General features: G+C 42.1%; 2 protein-coding genes across 2 annotated transcripts; both read left to right on the forward strand.

Moving 5' to 3' along the window:
- Positions 1-5,172: 5,172 nt before the first annotated feature.
- shtn2 (shootin 2) lies at positions 5,173-13,659 on the forward strand. The gene is made up of 17 exons (XM_028429271.1): positions 5,173-5,294; positions 6,290-6,339; positions 6,514-6,574; positions 6,724-6,818; positions 6,912-7,104; positions 7,238-7,335; positions 7,447-7,528; positions 8,192-8,286; positions 10,798-10,947; positions 11,025-11,172; positions 11,700-11,838; positions 11,974-12,032; positions 12,121-12,218; positions 12,291-12,311; positions 12,390-12,443; positions 12,531-12,681; positions 13,314-13,659. Exons 1-17 carry the CDS (start codon positions 5,261-5,263, stop codon positions 13,469-13,471), a joined length of 1,686 nt encoding a protein of 561 aa, XP_028285072.1. The 5' UTR covers positions 5,173-5,260; the 3' UTR covers positions 13,472-13,659.
- A 1,715-nt stretch (positions 13,660-15,374) lies between these two features.
- tex261 (testis expressed 261) lies at positions 15,375-20,210 on the forward strand. The gene is made up of 6 exons (XM_028429732.1): positions 15,375-15,551; positions 16,864-16,943; positions 17,044-17,197; positions 17,314-17,381; positions 19,088-19,190; positions 19,600-20,210. Exons 1-6 carry the CDS (start codon positions 15,482-15,484, stop codon positions 19,713-19,715), a joined length of 591 nt encoding a protein of 196 aa, XP_028285533.1. The 5' UTR covers positions 15,375-15,481; the 3' UTR covers positions 19,716-20,210.
- Positions 20,211-20,298: the final 88 nt, after the last annotated feature.

The raw sequence follows: 20,298 nt of genomic DNA on the forward strand, positions 1-20,298 counted from the left end.
GGTAGTTTTGGGTGGCGGACACTGATCTCCTTCTGTTTGGAGGCGAACCCAGACATGTGACGTGTGTGTGTGTTTGGACAAAACTAATGGCTCGGATGCGGTTTTTGTGATGCAGAGGGCAGAAAAAAGTGTGAGAGATGAAAAGAAGAGTCTCACATTAAAGTGGATGGAGCCGGTGGCGGCTCTGTTTGTTTTCCTTCCCAGCGTACAGTGGAGTCACCAGGAGGCCAGCAGTGTCCGCGAGGCTCTGCTGTCACAACGCATCCCGTCTCCCTCCGCCCAGCACACTCCATCTTTTCTCTCCCCGCTCTGAATTCCCAGAAATCTGTCACTGAAGGAAAATGAAAGACACACCCTACTCTTGTCGTTAAAGTCTTTCCCCGTTTCCCTATGCTGTCCTGCCCGAAGGCCTCATCCGAAGGTCACGGCTTGCGCTGGCCTCTTGTTGACCCTGGCTTGACCTTTTAGCAGGTTAGCTTCTCTGTCAGCTGCAGCTGTGATGCTGCTAAAAGCCTGACTAATCCAATCACACAGTCATTAGTGCTGAGTCGGAGCAGGTGAGTGTGGCTGTATGATTGTTTTGCTCATTTTACACCTAAACACCGTCCCTGGCTGATAATCGCAGCCTGCCCCCCCCCCCCCCCCTTTCCTCTGTTCACCATGCGGTCAGATTCACATCAGATCAGTGGCCAAGTAAAACAGCCAGATGCTGCTGTGGTATCACATCCTCCATCAGCCTCACTAAACCTCTGCTTTTTTCACAGGCAAATGCAGAGCGGGGAGGACGAGGCTCAGCCCATCATGGTGGAGCTATGTGAAGGTGAGACTCTCAAACTTGTTTACATTTGTAAAGCAGCAGAAGTGAAGATTTACCCGGAAGCTTGTTTTATCACGTGTTATCGGCAACATGCCTATATATATAACGTTACGTCATCACGTTACGTATACGTCAGGATGGCCGAGCGGTCTAAGGCGCTGCGTTCAAGCTGGGGAACATTCGTCCGTCTAAGATGGGGAAGAAGGGGGAAGAAGGGGGGAGAAGAAAAGAAGAGGAAAAAGAGGGGAAAAAGGGAAAAATGAAAAAAGAAAGGAAAGCTGTGGAAACATCTCTAATTTATGTACGTATTTCAGGATGCAGAAACTCAAATTGACACTTTTAGGATTTTACTTTGGACCACAGCTTGGATTCGAACCGGCGACCACAGGAATGCTAGTGTTGATCTGCATCTGCTACATTTTTGGCATCATTTTTACAAATGGACATATGGATAAACGTTTTAACAGTCTGCCTAAAGTAAACGGAGTGTTGCTATTAAGCAGGGACTCTCCCGTGTTGTACTCTATTTACCTTTGTTGCATAACACAGACCACAGACACATGAAATGAGACTGTTTCCGGTTTATTAACTCAAAATCATATTTTCTTACATCCCAAATAACGCTGTAATCCGACCCATATTTACAAATAAATGTCCCTTCAGTCCCGATCAAAAAGTAACAGGCAAACAGACGAACAAACAAAAAACTCCTCCTGGTGAACCCCACGCGGGATCCTCTCTCTCCCTGGGCGATCCTTGTCCATAAAAAAATGGTTATTGTCCGTACTTTTTTTTTCGCGTCACGGGTCCCTCTTACTCTCCCCGTTTTCCCGTTTTCCTTCACCTGTCTGCCACCGCTGTCCTTGGCGTCTCTCCTCCCCTGATGACAGTCCTTCGTCTCCTTTCACTCACAGCATGTCAGCTGGCAAAATAGATCACCCGACCCCCGCTGTCCTCACAACAGTATAAAATAAAATATTACAAAGAATGCCGTCGCCTTGAGTGGCCTTTCTCTATAGGTAATAGGCATTAAGGGACAATGTTTATTTACAGGAAGACATTTCTATATGGCAATACACCATAAAATCTAAATAAAAAAAAATACTTATGTGGTAGTGCTACAACGTGGGTGGAAATACTTTGATTCTCAGGTTTGGTGTTTAAACACTGCACCTTAAATAACATTAGTAAGCACCGAGTGGCAAAAGCAAAATCCACTTTGTGTAACGACCGTAACTCAACAAATCTATCAATCTATAAAAACGTCAACACAGTACAAGAGTTTACATCACACACAAACTTAAACTAGTGTCACACGGCGCTGTAGCAAGTGTTTAATTACCGTACCGACTGTTTTTCTCGCTAGCTAGTGCAGAATGAATGACGACCGGTATGCGCCATACTGATTCTCTGCTCCAACATTTGTCCGCTGTGATTGGTCAAATGTTGGAAATGTTGGACAGTGGGGAAGAAATCCGCTAGCTGATTGGGCGCACCTCCAGCAATTGAAGGCTTGTGATTGGCTCTTGTGTCCAACATTTTCCAACATTGTACGGACGATCCTTCGCCAGCTGGCGTTCAGGTCGCAGTCTCCTCTGGAGGCGTGGGTTCGAATCCCACTTCTGACAAATACCTTTTTTTTTTTTTTTTTTAAAGTTTGTTTTTATTCTGTCTGTGTAATTTATGTACAGTAATCCACACCTGACTATCTAATCTGCAGTAAACAATTCACTCTCTCTTGACTTCACCATGTTACAGTCACTGGTGCTTTTATTTTGAAGGGACACACTGACTGAACGCACCATTGTTTTGTTTAAATAGTTCCACTATTAAATCATCATAATAAGATAACTATTATTGTGTTTGTTGAGCCAATGTGTTTATATGGTCTTAAATTACTAAAGTATAGGCCTACCGGACACTATGTATATTGCAATTATTAGCTTTTAAAACATTTGTATGTTTTAATACTTCACTTTTTGTTTTCCTTCTCCTGTCTGCCACCCTGGGCTTTGTGTCTCTCCTCCCCTGATGACAGTCCGTCATCTCCTCTCACCCACGGCATCTACTTTTGTGTAACGGCCGTAACTCAACAAATATGTCAATCTATCAAAACGGCAACACAGTACAGAGTTTACATGACACGCAAACTTAAAATAGTGTCACACGGCACTGTAGCCAGTGTTTAATTTCCGTACCGACTGTTTTTCTCGCTAGCTAGTGCAGAATGAATGACCACCCGTATGCGCCCCACTGGTTCTCTGCTCCAACATTTCTCCACCGTGATTGGTCAAATGTTGGAAATGTTGGACAGTGGGGAAGAAATCCGCTAGCTGATTGGGCGCACCGCCAGCGCTTGAAGGCTTGTGATTGGCTCTTGTGTCCAACATTTTCCAACATTGTGCGGACGATCCTGCGCCAGCTGGCAGGTCGCAGTCTCCTCTGGAGGCGTGGGTTCGAATCCCACGTCTGACAAATACCTTTTTTTTTTTAAACATGTTTTTTATTCCGTCTGTGTAATTTATGTAGCCTACAGTAATCCACGCCTGACAATCTATTCTGCAGTAAACAATTCACTCTCTCTTGACTTCACCATTTCAGTCCAGGATGAGGACTGGTGCCTTTATTTTGAAGGGACACACTCTGACTGAACCAATGCATTTATATGGTCTTAAAATTAATAAAATATACAGGACACTATATATATTGCAATTATCATCTTGGTGCTCACTTTTCCTTTGAATTACAATTCCCACTGAATGATACAATGATGACAATCCCAATGTGTCTGTAACTCAAACTCAGCCTTTAATCACTGTAATTCCAACTCTTCTGGTTTTCTTATCTGTCTCCATTTAACCTGAATTAAAAAAAAACCCTGTTTTAATGAGCCAACTGATTTTTTTTTTGTGACAATGTCGCGCACTGCTAGAAATGCCAGACAACGGCTAATGTTAAGTGACAATTTCACCTTTATTAACATGGTGAAGAATCATTAGTAAAGGTCAGGGTGACAGGCTGGAGGAGGTTTGGGTGCTCAGGTGGTGCCTGCAAAGAGAGCATCACACTGCGAGAGAGAAAAGACTCATTAAATCACAAGGACGTCACTGCCAGGAATCACAGCAGCTTTTTTATCCTTCAGCTGTACAGGACGTCTGTGTGTACGCCGAGCATTTTAAAAGCACAACACTTGAATACATTTATTTTCAATTTCAGTGTCTGATTGCAGCCGATCTGTTGATCTGTTGAGTTTAATTTCTGTAATTTGTTTCAGGGAAAAACCTTGGACTATTATTGGAGTTAAATTTAATAAAAATAACTTCTGGTAGTAAAAATCCAAACGAACGTTGCATATTCAACATGTTATTGATTAACATATTTGAAATATGATGCATTTCTTCAGCATTCTTCAGCAATGTGGGTGAAAAGATGCAAGAAGAGCAGAGAAGCTAGCTTAAATATCAAAACATTGGTCTCAAATAGTCATTTTTAAGACATTTTATTTATTAAGTTATTATCTAAGTTATTTTATATAGTGCACATGTTGTAAATTGTGGATGGAATTACTGTGCTAACCATGCTAACAGGCAGCCACCTAGCAATACAGCTAACTTTAGCTTTAGCTTTTTCAGCATAGTGGCTAGCTTGCCAAGCAGGCCGCTATGCCCGAAAAAGCTAACAGAATAATCTGCAGCCAATAGAGAAAAAGGAAAAACAGAATAACGTAAAATAATTTAATGAGAACATTATAAACATAAATTAGCCATTTGAGATTGAAAAGCTAGCCTCTATGTGAACAATGCTAACAGGATGATTTGTTGTCAGCTAGCGATCAAGCTAAAAATAGAACAAAGTAAATAAAACAGGAAGGAGAGATGTGATGTGATATGAGAGATCAGAAATGTAACTAAATCTTTCATCGTGTGTGTCATCGGCATCGTCCCCTTGCATGATCTCCCAGACGACAACAAAACAACAACATCCTCCTCTGGCAGGTGTTCGTGTATCAGAGGTCGTGAACTCTGAGTACAGATGCTAATAGAGGAGTAAAAGCTGCTTTGCCTTTACCCCGGCTGCTTGAGTGACATTGATCCTGCAGTAGGGAGACAGTGCCGTCCCTTTAGAGACCACATTCATGCACCGAGGCCACATTTTCCCCTTTTTCACCGTATGAACAGGGAGAATGTCACTAATTTATTTTAACTGATGTGTTACATCAAAAGCAACCATTACATTACTGATGTTCAAATATTTTGATTATACAAATACACATTTGTGCGATTAAGAAAGAAAAAGTTCCTCATTTTGTAATCGTGGTGAAGGTGGGGGAGGGTTTCTACAGAAACTCCTTGCTTCCTTCATAAAAAAGCTGTTCAGAGAGCGTTTTGTCGGTGCTGGAATGTGCCGTTTCATTGAGTGTACTAAGGCTGAAACCGCTGAACGATGTGGATCCAGGACGAGGACAGTGCAGCCGCAGGTAAGATTAAAAACAACTATCTCTGAGAGAGTTTCAATGAGATTTCGGTGTTATTAAATAAGTTATGTTCTCTCATTGTGTGACCTTTCCCTGAACGGTGAAAAAGTTTCTCTGCACATGTTCAGGTTTCAGTCAAACAGGGAATCTTCTTTCATGCAGCTATTTCAGAACATTGTTTGATTTGACAGTCAAACATCTTATATGTACAGACGATAGTGGAATGTGGAGTGAATCGCAGCTAAAGTTAAAAATGTTTTAAGAGCGTTAGAGGCCTTCTTTTGAAGCTACAGCTAGCAGAGAGTGAGATAGTTCACTTGTATGACTGCTGGTCGAGAGTTAAACCCAACTTTACCAGAAAAACGGTTTAAATTAAGTGAAATGACGTAGCGCCCTCTAATGGTTCTGTGAATAATTGCACGATAATCTTGTAGCTAATAAAAAAATCTGCATTTTTAGGATGTCAAAGTAGTGGCTATGCGTTAACATAACATCAGTTCTGCTGAGTGAAAGCCTGAAATTTGTCATAATCGACTCCATAATCCGATTCCAGGGGGAGTTGACACAGAGGTATTGATTAAGCTAGATCAATTAAATTAGCTTAGCACAAAGACAAGACAAGAAACAGCCGACCACTGTCTTTTTTGTTTAGTTTCTACCGAACATGCTGCAATATTTCTTGGCAAAATGTAAAATTTTCCATCCATCTCTCAGCAAGAAAACAATTTCAGATCCGCAGAGCTTTTTCTCTTATAACGGGAAGCAGAGGGGTGAACACTGCAGTGAGTCAGCTTCACAGAAAGCGAAACGTGTTTTCATGTGATTTCACTTCCTGTATTTCTCTGTGCAAAGTTCCACTTCCAGTCATGCTGATGGGGACGTGTGGATCTTGGGTTGTCATGCCTCCCAGTCAACGTGGTGTCTGTTTTCAGATGCCACCGCCTGTTTCACAACGTGTCTGTTGTGTGAAGATAAAATGACATGTTTTTCCCCCACAGACTCTGACGGAGAGAGCGGGTTGTCTTCTGAGGATGACGGAGACATTCAGGTATCTCTGGGACATTTTGTTTGGTGTGTTTAAACAGAAGAGAAAAAAAATGAAATGTATAAACAAGGAGAAAAAGTAATTTTGGTGCCTAAAGTGTCTGATAATAGAACAAAAAGCAGCAGCAGCATCGATCTGTTGTTTCGTGATTGATCTTTTTTTCTGTTTTATTTAAAGTGTGAGATCCTGGAAAAGCAGAGAGATGAAGCTAATCAGAGACTGTCTGAGCTGGAGCAAGGTGACAGTTTTACCTCATTTTAATTACGAGTCAGGACCACATGAGGCTCATCAGGACTTAAAGTCTAGTCTACGTCTTCTGTTCGATACAACAAATCCTTGAAATCCTTTCAAATGTTTATCAAAACTCTTTCCTTTCATTACGTTTAGTTTCCAGTCAGCTCCTGAAAGAGATGAACATGCTGGAGATCCAGTTCCAGATCGAGCGTTCCTGCAGGGAGAATGCTGAAGCGCTGGCTCTCAAAGTATCTGTTAACCACTCACCGTGTTGTTTCCTTCCTTTATTCCTCACCAGTAAAGTCAAAATAACGACTTCCATCCTCTCCTCCGTTGCCTAGGTAACCAGGGAGAACAAAACCCTGAAGAGGAGGAGCCAGATGCGGATGCCTCTCATCTCCGAGCTGCCTGAAAACACGGAAGCGATGACCTTTGACCCAGAGGCTGACAGCGCGGTGAGCGTTGATGAGGTTGATCAGGGCGAGGACGGCCGAGGGGAGACGCTGCTGCTGGAGAGTCAAGCTAAGATCACAGGTTAGCCGGCAGTGATTCCAGACTCCAGCTCAGAGGGACAGACTTCAGTCATATGTCTTTGTCTTCCTGTAAACACCAAAAATAGATTAAAATAAATCAAATAAGTGTGTGTGTGTGTGTGTTTGTGTGTCAGAGCTGCAGGCGTTGGTGGACGGGCTGCTGGCTGACAAACTGAAGCTGGAGCAACAAGTGGAGGATCTGAGCAGTGAGCAGGTCCAGCTCAGAGAGCAGGTACTGCTGACAAACACCACTCTGTGTGTGTGTGTGTGTGTGTGTGTGTGTGTGTGTGTGTGTGTGTGTGTACCACACTGAGCTGTATTTGAATCAATCTGTGTCCCTCAGCTGGCTCTGGAGGTTGAGGAGAAGGAGGCCCTTCTGAGGAAAATAAGCAAACAGAGCAAGACCATGAATAAGATCAAACGAGGTGCGTGTTCACACACACACACACACACACACACACACACACACACACACACACACTTTCACTACTGAATGTGTGTCCCTAGAATAAAATGACATGTTTCCTTGGTAGTGATGTTGTTTGCTGGAGACTAAAATCTATCCTGACCAGCCGTTCAGTCAGTGACACGGGTCTGAACCCGTTCCATTCGGGTTGTTGGTTCTGCCTGCATCAAGTCAGAACTTGAGTTTAAAATAAAACCAGAATTCCGAGCTTCATGTAATAAAAAGTTAAGGAAAAAAGTTTGTAATTGAAACTCAAATTTCACGATTGTATAAAAAAAAAAAAAAAAAAACAATTTTCATTTAAGGCTAAGTCAAGTAAAAATCTCACGTTGATCTTAAAATCAGTATTGTGGAGGGAAAACTGAATTTTTTGAAATTCTGAGAAAAAAAAGTAAAAATTCTGAGATTCAAGTGATAATTATGAGGAAAAAATGTGTTGAAACGTGAGTCTCAGACCTCACATTGTATAAGAATTCAAAGCAGTTCTTGGTCAGAGTTCTGACCAAAGAAGAAGAACAGTTTCTGACAGAGTAACTTAGTAATGAGGTGATTTCTTGAAGCTCAATATGAATGTTGTCGTCCATATTTGAGTGTGTATTCTTCTCTTTGTGTGCGTGCCCAGTCTCTCAGCTTGTCACAGAGGAGTTCACAGAAATGTCTCAGAAGCTGGAGCTGGAGCAGGACCTGCGGCAACACGCTGAAGTCTTCGCCCACCAGGTGTGACCATCAGGCAGCACGTGTGTGTGTGTGTGTGTGTGTGTGTGTGTTTTAACATGGCACAAAACATTCTGTCATACATTCACACCTATAGACACTGAGGGTGACAGGTCGTGCCACAGGAAGGGAGGAGAAGGAGTGTTGGTGATGACCTTCAGGCCGCTGTGGCGCACAAGGGGGGGGGGAACACACACACACACACCACACACACACTTCCTGTCAGAGAGCAGCTGATGTGCCAGGACAGCAGACAGGTTCTCCTTTCTCTGATGGCACTATGGTCAAACCTGTCTGTCTCTTTGAGGCGAGGTGTTTACACACACACACAAGACAAAAGCACACACACACACACACACACACACACACAGAAAAACATCAATTCCCTTAAAATCCACATACCCCAACACACACAGAGACACACACAGAGTGTCCTTTCTGTCCCAGCTGCTCCTATAATGAAGGGCTTTTCTTTCAGGAAACGTGTCTCTCTTCTCATCCCTTCCCATTTAGCCCCTCCCTTCACCGTAATTAGCGGTCATCACTGCTGCTGAAGGAGAATAGTGGTCTTTAAGCACAACCTGTCTTTGCCTGACACCTTTATGTTTTGCTGAGCATATAGCAATTGTCGCCTTTGTGCGCAGCGTCCTCCATTTACTGGACAGGCGCACAATGGGCTGCCTCGCAGGGGTCCTTACCTGTGAAAAGGACCCCCAACTCTTCACACAATTCAGCCCCTTTACTCTCAATTCATGCTAAAAGACCCCCCCTGCGTTGAATGCCTCTTGTATGCGCTACTATTTGTCTGTTTTCATGTGTTTTGAAAACAACAACCATTCACACCTCTTCTCTGTGATGCATGGTGGTATAATGATGCAGGGCCTCAAACAGAAAACAATTTGGAGCTTTTTTTTTGTGTGTGCGTGTGTGTCTTTGTCCCCTTTGTGTTGCTGTGTGTGTGTGTGTGTGTTTGTACGTATGAAATAATTGTGCTAATTGCTGTGTGAAAATTGCTGTCTGCTGAAGGGACGGCAGAGATCAGGGCGGTGTGGTTTGCAGCGTGGAGCCTCGTGCTGCCTGTGCTGATACAGAGCTCACCTACAAGCTGCTGCTGCTGCTTCGGTTTGTCCCTGCAGTAAAAAATGCAGAAATGAAAAACACGTTTACTCGCACTTCCTGATCTCCGATCACAATCCTGCCCTTTAGATACGCACAAAGTGTGTATATGTCCCGAATTTGAATTGATTTTAAATAATCAAACTACTTTTTGTAGTAAAAATAAGTAAATTAAAGTGTGACAAAAAACTTCGACCACCAATGAGCGCTCTATTTGTATAAAATTGATCCTGATTCTTCCTTCGGGGGCTGTTAAATTGATTTAAAAAGTATAATTAATTGCTTGATTCTTTGCCAGACTGAAGCATGGAATAAAGTGTAGTCTATGGAAGATAGATTAGATGATAATTAACATACGAGTGACGACGTCTTCCTCATTTTGTATTTATTTCACCTTATCTACAAACATTTTAGGGTCCACTGTGACCCACTGATGACAGTATCATCATCTATGTGGACGTCTATTGAAAAAAACAAAAAGAGAAGAGAAACTGTTCCGAGTAATAAAGGATCCTGTGGACGTGTATCCACCGTGTGTGTCGTTGGACGGTCTTTTTGTCCTCCCATGTTCCACTTTGGGCGGCAGCGTTGAGCTTTTCTTCTTAAACTGTGCAGATGATTTGATTTTCTCCATCTTTAGTCAGAATGGGTGCAGTCTGGTTTAGCACACAATAATGGGTCAAAGGTCAAAAAAGAAATTCTAATGTATTACTCAATTCAAAAGCTCTAACCCTCTGCATGTTGGATTTGTCCACTTTGAATCATCCTCTGATAAATTATATTAAATAGAATACATTTTGTGAACCCATGAACATGAATGAATCTGTTCATTGTTGCTTTCTGGCTCTTAAAGTTTTCTGATACAATCAAATCTGATCAATCTGACCCACATTTTATGCATATATTGTGCGCACACTTTTCACAGTATTACAAAAGAACAAAAGTTTTGTTTACAACGCTGTGAAGACTGAGGAGCTCCACTCACCAGTGATTAACTTGTGTATTTATTTGTTGAATCAAAGAAGAAAGAATTAAATTTTCCCAATAAATCAACATTTCTTTTTCATAATGTGAGAACAATGACGCTTTGTCTCACAGCGAAATCATCCTGTTTGCATTGTTGTTACTTCTCAGTGAAGCCGATGAGTAATGAATAACAAGGTTTCCAAGTCATTGTTCAGACAAACGCTGGTTTGAAAACATTTTTCCTGCATTGTGACAACCTCCCGCGGTGAGGGAGCCAACAGGCAGCCATTAAGATCTCACTTCGTTTCTCCCTCTTAATTGTGCCTCATTGTCACTGATGTGTTTTGTTTCCATTTGCTTTTGAAGCAAACGATCATAAAGATGTGATGAAAATGTGAAAGGTGAAGACAGAAATTGCTTTTGTGTCTTCAGATGTTGGTGGAGCAGGAGGCAGCAGCTCAGAGTCAGAGCGTGACGGAGAGCCCAGACGGCGGCCTGCAGCTGCAGCTACAGCAGGCGCTCCAGCACATATCCCACATCAGCACCACCCTGTGTGATATACAGCTCTACTACCAGGGCCAGGTGTGTGACACAAAGCAGCAAAACATGTGCATCCACTCTGGTTACCCTTTTCCTTCATGCTTATATTTTCTGATCAGGTGAATCTGAGTGAAGTGGATGGGAGCAGTGTCCCGTCTGAGCTGCAGAGCCTGAGAGAGCTTCTGGAGAGGACGGAGGAGGAGAAGAAAGCTTTAGAAGCTCAGCTGTCAGAGGCTCGCAGCGCTATCACACAGCTGCAGCAGCAAGGTAACAGCTAGTGGAGAGAACATTAGTCAGAATCGCTTGATGGTGTCTGCAGAAAATAGGTCGAAAGCAGCAAGCTGAATGATAAAGTGTGGCTATAAGAGGCTTCTCTACTCGACTGGCTTATAGACGCTGGATTAAAAATCCATCCAGCTCTGTAGCTGAAAAAAAAAAAATCAATGCACACATTTGTCCTCCTGGACCTCAAACAAAGACTTTAAATATTACTGTCTAACTATAATGGATGTAAAAGCTTTCAGTTTGTGTGGATGTTGTCACCATGGCAACCAGGAAAAATGGTGGAGATGCTTGTTGCTTCTTCTCTAAAAAGTTTGGCTTGATGCCCAGATCTGACCAAATACCAAAAATCAGGCGCTGTAGGCGCTTTTCCACTTCAGGAACTAACAGGACATTTTAAGGGGCAGTTTGAATCTGTCTCACTTGTTTCAACAGATCAGATCTTGTCTGATTGGTTCCTCCACCGAGAAGCTGCATGTCTGATGACTCTTCTCTGCTTTGGTTCTCTGCAGTGAAACAGTTACAGGAAACACTGAACAAGAACGATGAAACTGATAAACTGGAGATGAAATCCACTCCTGCCCCATCTCCACCTCCTCCTCCTCCACCACCACCACCACCACCACCTCCACCTGCCACTCCTGCCATCAGGTAAGTTAGACTGTCTCTGAGAATGTGATGTTTTACAGTGTGGTTTAAATACAGTTAGAGATGATGATGACGATGATGACGATGATGATCCTCCACTTTTTAGATTTAACCTGTTTGACCTCTGGCTCCTTTTAGCTTTCATGATTTCATGAGGAGCAGGAGGAAAGATGGAGCGGGTGCAGCGGATCAGAACAGTGAGTCCCACCTCACCTTCCTACAGTATGTCTCACATTTCACACAGAACAGACATAACATGTTGTTATAAATCATTTTTTTTTAAAGAACCGGCAGCCATGTCGGACATGAAGGCCAAAGCAGTGGATGAAATGATGGAGAGAATAAAACAAGGCATCGTCCTGAGGCCCATTAAGAGAATACAGGTAGAAAAATCACAAACAGACAATTCCAAAGGAGGTGATGCATAAAAATAATGAACTCTTCTCGCCTCACAGGAGGACGACAGCTCATGGAAGGTCAGTTATCCTCCTACACTGCTGTAACTTTTACCTTCTATAATCCAAACAAATTCAAATGTTGAGTCTTCCCCACAGGACCAGAAGAGTGAAAACAGAAAATCGGCCGTCATGGAGCTGAAGGGAATGCTGGTAATAACCAGAGAGTCACTGTGCAGTGAAGCTTGATTTAAAACTTGAACTTGAACTGTTGCGTTTTTTTTTGTTTTTTTTTACCAGGACAACATAAAACGGCAGCACCACCGCAGAGTCCCGTCCAGAAGGGGGATGGGCCGGAACGTCGGGGAGGCGGAGCTCCTGCTGGTGCTGCAGAGGAGGAGGAGAGCGATGGGGGACAACCAGGACCGGCCAGCCTCCACTCAGACACAGGGTATGCTGACACTGGCCTGTGTTACAGTGTGTGGGGCCCACAGGGGGATGATGGATTCACCATGCCATCATGGCAGCATGAGAGTCCAGTTCAAGTTACCAGACTGTAAATGTATTTTTGCAGCAAATGATGTTTATTGTAACTTACTCATGATGTGAGTAGACCTCAAGTGGCCATTTGAGGAACTGCAGTTTTTGGTTCTGCATTGGCTTCATTTCTCAGCAGTTGGCTGCATGGTGGTGTCTCTATTTTTTTGTCCATTTTAATGTTTTGATTCATATTTTTGATGTTTATTACACCGTGTAGCGGAGGTAGCACAGCTCAGGTATTACATTTTGTTGTTTTTAAATCCGAATAAAATTAATTATCATTATTTTAGTGTACTTTAGGAGGCTGTATGATTCTAAATTCCAATAGAGCATAACTGTTATAATAATACAAAGAATTTCAGGCTACTGGGTTTTTTAAAAAAAATATGTTTTTAGCAAGAAAGAGAGGAGAGAATGTAGAGATCAATGAAAAAGAAGAGGACAGAAAGGAGCGACAAAGAAGAATTTCTGTGCAACTAATCAGTGCAAAGCTGTCATTGTTTATGGATTCATGTCTAATTTGTGCACATATCTTTTTGTCAGACCCAGGGCCTGGTCAGGGGTGTGTCCCAGCAGCGGGAGATGTTCCGTGGTCCAGTGAGCGAGGGAACGCCCCTGTGCTCCGGAGGCTGAAACAGAACAGGGAGAAGAGAGACTCTCGCATCAGAGAGTCAGCACTGATCACCAGCCATGAAACCTGACAGCCATCAGCCTGAGAGAGATACCCTTTATTTTTTAGACAATGTAGCTGAGTTATTATCATTATGCTGGATGTTTTTATCAGCCTTGCTTTGCCTTTAAAATGGATCGCACCGCCTCTAACAGGGAACCCCTGCTTGATCTTTGTATTAAAAACATCTCAAATAAAGACCGAGCTGTGATCACCTCACTGTCAGGAAAGCTTGTTTTATCCTCCTGAGAGTAGCAGACGGGAGGGGCATGCTGCAAACAAACATCATCTCACATTCATGGCTAAAAGAAAAACAAAGAAAAGCAGTCTTTCAAACGCCATTTAACCCAGGTCTGCAAAAAGCCAATACTTGTTGCGTGTGAAAGAAAATGGAGCTCTTTCAGCCGTATTTAATGGTCTACATCTTCTGAAGCCCGAGCTTCAGCTGATCTAAGTGCAAGTTACAGGATTTTCTATCCTAGATGAAAAATAGCCCGAGCCATTAAGGAAACACTTATATGAATACCCCTGCTCGCTTCTTTCCCAAGGTGTCTGTCTGTCTGTTAAAACCCCATCCGGCAGAAAAAGAGGGAGGTGGGGTTGGGTTATGGGGACTTTTATTAAAGCTGTCACACCCAGAGCCCAGAGGTGTTGCTGAGATAAGAGCCTCAGGTGATGTGTGGCCTCCCTCCTGAAAGTTCTTTAAATGCAGGAGGTCGCCTTTTGTTTTCTCACCTCTGCACAGATACTGTATGTATATGTATATGTGTGTGTGTGTGTGTGTGTGCATGCATGCATGAATGAGTACACACACCTTCACACCACGCTATCTATCTGCCTTTGTTAAAAGCATTTGAAAAGAGGATGAAATTACTCTCACCTTTGACTCTTACACCATTTTAGTGTCTTCACACTGTTTCACATTATATATTTACTTTATTTAGCTCTTTACTAGAAGGTCTGGCTTTTCACTCTCAAGCATACATTTTTTATTTCTCTTCCTCGGCTTTAAAGGTGTCACATTTTCAGATTTAGCAACGTGTGCTGCCTCCATGCACATTAAAGGCAGCATGAAAAGAGGGTTTGAATCACTGATTGATAATAGTAAAGATGCGTTAATGATTCACAAAGGGACCGAAATCTAAATGGTGTCAACTTAAGCTGCTTTTCTTCTCTTTAAATGTTTTCCTTGACCTCCAGGGCATTAAAATCGGTATGATTTAATAGGCACTTATAAAGATCATTATTGTGCAGCTTTTAAGTCATTCCTGAAGGTTGTATCTCCTTTTGCTTTCCCCGTCTTATGTTCCCACACAATTTGACTCCTGATCCAATTATTGCTGCCATGATGCGGCACACCGTCTGGGTAATTTGTTCCTGACAGCAACCATCCTATAACCATAGCCCTTTGTTTACTAAAGGTGCAATTCCTGAATCAAAAGTAATTGAGACAGACCCAGATTTGCAAACAGAGACAGAGATGTGAACTGTTTCTCAGAATATATGTGTCTACAACATTAAATCTATAATGAAGTGGAGTCAGATAGCTTTGGTTATCACTATGCACTTTGGAATGTGACTCTGACAACCCTGATTTAGCCTGTTTACAGACCTCTAAGACAACAGAGGGGTCTGTGTTTTTTCAGTTTATATGCTGAAGTAAATAGGTCAACACTTACATAAAGGGGCTATATAATGCCATTATGTGTTATACCTACAATAAACAATAATTTTAGCTTAATTTATGAATTTGACTTTAATTTTTTTCTTTTCTATGAGTATCATTGTTGATGATTTTTTTTTGTCCACACTGAAGCACAAAAGCAGCAAAAACAGCAGCAGCACACTGATTGTGTTGTTTTCCCTCCTACCAGAGGTGGCGCTGTAGCCATAACCTCAAGCTGAGGTTCTTCTTCACTGCTCTCTTTAGCTTATACCGACACACAGGAGGGGAGGAACTTTGACCAGTGCTAGTTAGCAGCCAGCTAGCTGTTTTCTGTCTTATTTTCTTATTTCTGTGTGTTGTCGCATATGCAGAGAGATGTGGTTCATTTATTTACTCAGTTGGCTGTCGTTGGTGATCCAAATATCCTTCGTTACTCTAGCAATAGGTAAGTACATGCTAACAAAGATCCTGCAGGTGCTAACGTACTAGCTTATATTTGCTTGCTAATGCTAGCGCACTAAGGCAACAGATAAAGTAGCAGCAGTTTACGTTTATAAGGCTCCGTGTTACAGACTCTACAAATGTCAGCATTAACACGCAAGTCAACAATAACATGCAGATACAAACGTTGCTGAAAGACATGCTAACTCACTTATAGTTGTCTGCTAGCTAGCTTTCCAGTACAGAAAGTTATGAGAACTAAGATGTTATAATGTCATAATATCAATATTTCCAACGTTAAATAACATGTCTAACGCTGATGTTTTTCTTTTTTTTTATCGTACAAGGGTTCGTTTTCATTGAAGATACTAAAAAATATTTGCTAACAAAACAATGTTAGCTAACTATCGGCAAGCTAGCATTTAGTTATTTCTCTTTCTTTGACTCCTGTTTGGTTTATCGATACAGCAAATCACCCATTTATTAATAATGTTAATTAATTTAATTAGCATCAAATAGCTTTGCGTCTGACATGCAGCACAGTGGGGAGAAAAAAGCACCAAATGGAAGTCTGTAGAGGGAAAGTTAGCACGCATGCTAATGTGAACTCTGAACTAGCTGGAACTAGTTAATTGTGTAAACGTTACATGTGTGTTTGGGCTTTGTTTACATTAGACAGTTGGAGGATTGGTGCAAACTGTGCAGCCGAGCAAAACCAAGATTTTAATATAAAATCCGGTTTGTCCACGTCGCTGGTTTGTTATACCTGGTCACGTGACACCTGCTGCAGCTGACAGGTGTGTCAGTGACGCGCTCAGTCCTGTTCAGCTGGAGTAGACATTAACCTGTATCATTACAGCTTCTAGATCAGCTACTTAAAAATCATCAATACACTTGTTCTGCTTATTGATTTATAAAATGTTAATAATTGTCGATAAACCCCTTAGAAAATGTATTAAACCTTCACAAATAGTAGTGCTGAAATTACAAATTTTGTTATCACAGACCGTCAAATTTGTATTTAAATTCTTTTAAAGTCTTTGTTGCTTTTCCTTGACTGTATTGAATCTCAATACCTTTTGGAAGTTGTTTTAATGTGTTCTGAGACAAAAAGTGAAATGAAAAAATGTCATGTAATAAAGGTTGGCCTTGGATAACTGGTCAATTCAATATTATGCCATTTGTCAATTGTAAAGAAAAGTAAGAAAAAAACCTACAATGATTATCAGTTGTTCAATGTCTGTAAAGAAATTGAATTTTTTGTCATCTAATTTGCAGTAAGAATAACAGAATTCTAACCTTTTGTCTTTACCCAGCTGCCGGCTTGTACTATTTGGCTGAACTAATAGAAGAATACACAGTAGCCACCAGTCGAATAATAAAGTACATGATCCTGGTGAGTGAGTGAGTGTGCGGCTATAGAATGATGTTATCCAAGGTAACGCTAACGACTGTACGTCAGAACACTGTTTCACTCTTCATGTGCATGTATCCAGTTCTCCACAGGTGTGTTGGCAGGTCTCTATGTTTTTGAAGGCTTCCCTATGTTGATGGTGGGAGTTGGCCTCTTCACAAATCTGGTGTATTTTGGCCTCCTGCAGACCTTCCCCTACATACTGCTGAGTTCTCCAAACTTCATCCTTTCCTGTGGTAAGCATGACAACCACAGACCTTGGATTCTTTGCTGGTTTATTTGTCAAAAGGAAGCAAAACATTATTAATTACAATGTGTGTAATGTTTTTTTTAATGCTGTCTTCCTATTCAGCGTTGGTGGTGATAAACCATTACATGGCCTTCCAGTACTTTGCACAAGAGTATTATCCATTTTCAGAGGTGATAATTCGATCTATACTATACTAGATAGATACAGTGGGGAAAAAAGTATTTAGTCAGCCACCAATTGTGCAAGTTCTCCCACTTAAAAAGATGAGAGAGGCCTGTAATTTTCATCATATGTATACCTGAACTATGAGAGACAAAATAAGAAAAGAAAATGTAGAAAATCACATTGTAGGATTTTTAATGAATTAATTGGTAAATTCCTCAGTAAAAGAAGTATTTGGTCACCTACAAACAAGCAAGATTTCTGGCTCTCACAGACCTGTAACTTTTTCTTTAAGAGGCTCCTCTGTCCTCCACTCGTTACCTGTATTAATGGCATCTGTTTGGAGTCGTTATCAGTATAAAAGACACCTGTCCACAACCTCAAACAGTCACACTCCAAACTCCACTATGGCCAAGACCAAAGAGCTGTCAAAGGACACCAGAAACAAAATTGTAGACCTGCACCAGGCTGGGAAGACTGAATCTGCAATAGGTAAGCAGCTTGGTGTGAAGAAATCAACTGTGGGAGCAATTATTAGAAAATGGAAGACATACAAGACCACTGATAATCTCCCTCGATCTGGGGCTCCACCCAAGATCTCACCCCGTGGGGTCAAAATGATCACCAGAACTGTGAGCAAAAATCCCAGAACCACACGGGGGGACCTAGTGAATGACCTCCGGAGAGCTGGGACCAAAGTAACAAAAGCTACCATCATTAACACACTGCGCCGCCAGGGACTCAAATCCTGCAGTGCCAGACGTGTCCCCCTGCTTAAACCAGTACATATCCAGGCCCGTTTGAAGTTTGCTAGAGAGAATTTGGATGATCCAGAAGAGGATTGGGAGAATGTCATATGGTCAGATGAAACCAAAATAGAACTTTTTGGTAAAAACTCAACTTGTCGTGTTTGGAGGAGAAAGAATGCTGAGTTGCATCCGAAGAACACCATACCTACTGTGAAGCATGGGGGTGGAAACATCATGCTTTGGGGCTGTTTTTCTGCAAAGGGACCTGGACGACTGATCCGTGTAAATGAAAGAATGAATGGGGCCATGTATCGTGAGATTTTGAGTGAAAACCTCCTTCCATCAGCAAGAGCATTGAAGATGAAACGTGGCTGGGTCTTTCAACATGACAATGATCCCAAACACACCGCCCGGGCAACAAAGGAGTGGCTTCGTAAGAAGCATTTCAAGGTCCTGGAGTGGCCTAGCCAGTCTCCAGATCTCAACCCCATAGAAAATCTTTGGAGGGAGTTGAAAGTCCGTGTTACCCAGCGTCAGCCCCAAAACATTACTGCTCTAGAGGAGATCTGCATGGAGGAATGGGCCAAAATACCAGCAAAAGTGTGTGAAAACCTTGTGAAGACTTACAGAAAACGTTTGACCTCTGTCATTGCCAACAAAGGGTATATAACAAAGTATTGAGATGACATTTTGTTATTGACCAAATACTTATTTTCCACCATAATTTGCAAATAAATTCTTTAAAAATCCTACAATGTGATTTTCTGGATTTTTGTTTCTCATTTTGTCTCTCATAGTTGAGGTATACCTGTGATGAAAATTACAGGGCTCTCTCATCTTTTTAAATAGGAGAACTTGCACAATTGGTGGCTGACTAAATACTTTTTTCCCCACTGTACTATGTGAAGTGTTAGATGATGAATCTCCTGTCTAATCATCTTTTCCTTGTTCCTGACCGGCCTCAGGTACTGGCATACTTCACCATCTGCCTGTGGGTGATCCCCTTTGCCTTCTTTGTGTCATTGTCAGCAGGGGAAAATGTGCTTCCATCCACCATGCAGCAAGGAGGTGAGATTCAAACAGATCAGTTTGATCTTACCTTCCATTTTTATCATGATCTGTGTAACAGACACTCTACAACATTACTCTGGGTCAGATTAGCTCTAAGGTTAAAACTCAACAAGTGATCCAGGAAGTGTCAGTGGGGTACCATGTTACCCCCCCAAATAAAACCCAGCCATGCATGGCCCTATACTCTTTTAGGACTAGTCATGCATGAAGTGAGTGTGACTATAGTTGTATGGTTAGCGTAGCCCGGCTAGCTCAGTCGGTAGAGCATGAGACTCTTAATCTCAGGGTCGTGAAGCACATCATACATTTTTACATTTGGTGGCTAATTTCTATGAGCTGTTGCATGAAAGTGTTCCAGAGCCCCACATGGTCTTAAGTAATGCCAACTGCCCTCTCCCTATTTTAGATGATGTGGTGTCTAATTACTTCACCAAGGGCAAAAGGGGGAAGAGGTCCGGGATCCTCCTCATATTCTCTTTCCTCAAGGAGGCAGTGCTACCCAGCCGACAGAAAATGTACTGAGGAGCTCAAGACTCTGGGGGCAGCCGCAAAGGGGGGTTGGGGGGTGATTGTGTGTGTGTTTTTGTGGAGATCAAGGCAAAGCAGGAAGGACAGTGGAAATAGTTTCTGGAAGGGACACAAAATGAGAAAAATCACACAAAGAAGGATGGACCAACGAACAGCACAGAGCTTCCTGCTGGACGAGCCGATAAGTTTACACAGGCCATATATGTCTGCTGTTTTCATACTGTCTCTCTGTCTGTACTGACTGCCAACAACACCTACAGGACACCTCTCTGTGGGGATCTTGTCTGTAGCATGATGCTTTCTTAATGTCGGACATGTTTTTTTTAACGCTTATGTGCAGGGTTTGAAGTTAAAAACCTTCAAGACTTGAACAGGTACATCTTCAGACGACATGTTCGGTCATGGAGGTTGTAGGGTCAGACTTTCATCTGATTCAGTAGCATCAGTTGAAAACTGTTGTGGGGTAAAATAAACTCACTTAAAAAGTAATCTGCATGGGTTCTCTTCTGCCCCGGATCAACAATTTAGCCACAAACATGAGGCGCTCTGGGATTTATTTTTTATTCTCATCTGCTTC

Source organism: Parambassis ranga, chromosome 18, assembly GCF_900634625.1.
Source record: "Parambassis ranga chromosome 18, fParRan2.1, whole genome shotgun sequence".
NCBI lineage: Eukaryota > Metazoa > Chordata > Actinopteri > Ambassidae > Parambassis > Parambassis ranga.

Excerpts from the sequence above, each read along its gene's own strand:
- shtn2 (XM_028429271.1), top strand. The coding sequence starts at position 5,261 with ATGTGGATCCAGGACGAGGACAGTGCAGCCGCAG. Across the intron at positions 11,839-11,973 it reads CCTGCCACTCCTGCCATCAG|CTTTCATGATTTCATGAGGA; the intron begins GTAAGTTAGACT and ends GGCTCCTTTTAG. Across the intron at positions 12,033-12,120 it reads GGGTGCAGCGGATCAGAACA|AACCGGCAGCCATGTCGGAC; the intron begins GTGAGTCCCACC and ends TTTTTTTTAAAG.
- tex261 (XM_028429732.1), top strand. The coding sequence starts at position 15,482 with ATGTGGTTCATTTATTTACTCAGTTGGCTGTCGTTGGTGATCCAAATA. Across the intron at positions 15,552-16,863 it reads CTTCGTTACTCTAGCAATAG|CTGCCGGCTTGTACTATTTG; the intron begins GTAAGTACATGC and ends GTCTTTACCCAG. Across the intron at positions 17,198-17,313 it reads AAACTTCATCCTTTCCTGTG|CGTTGGTGGTGATAAACCAT; the intron begins GTAAGCATGACA and ends CTTCCTATTCAG.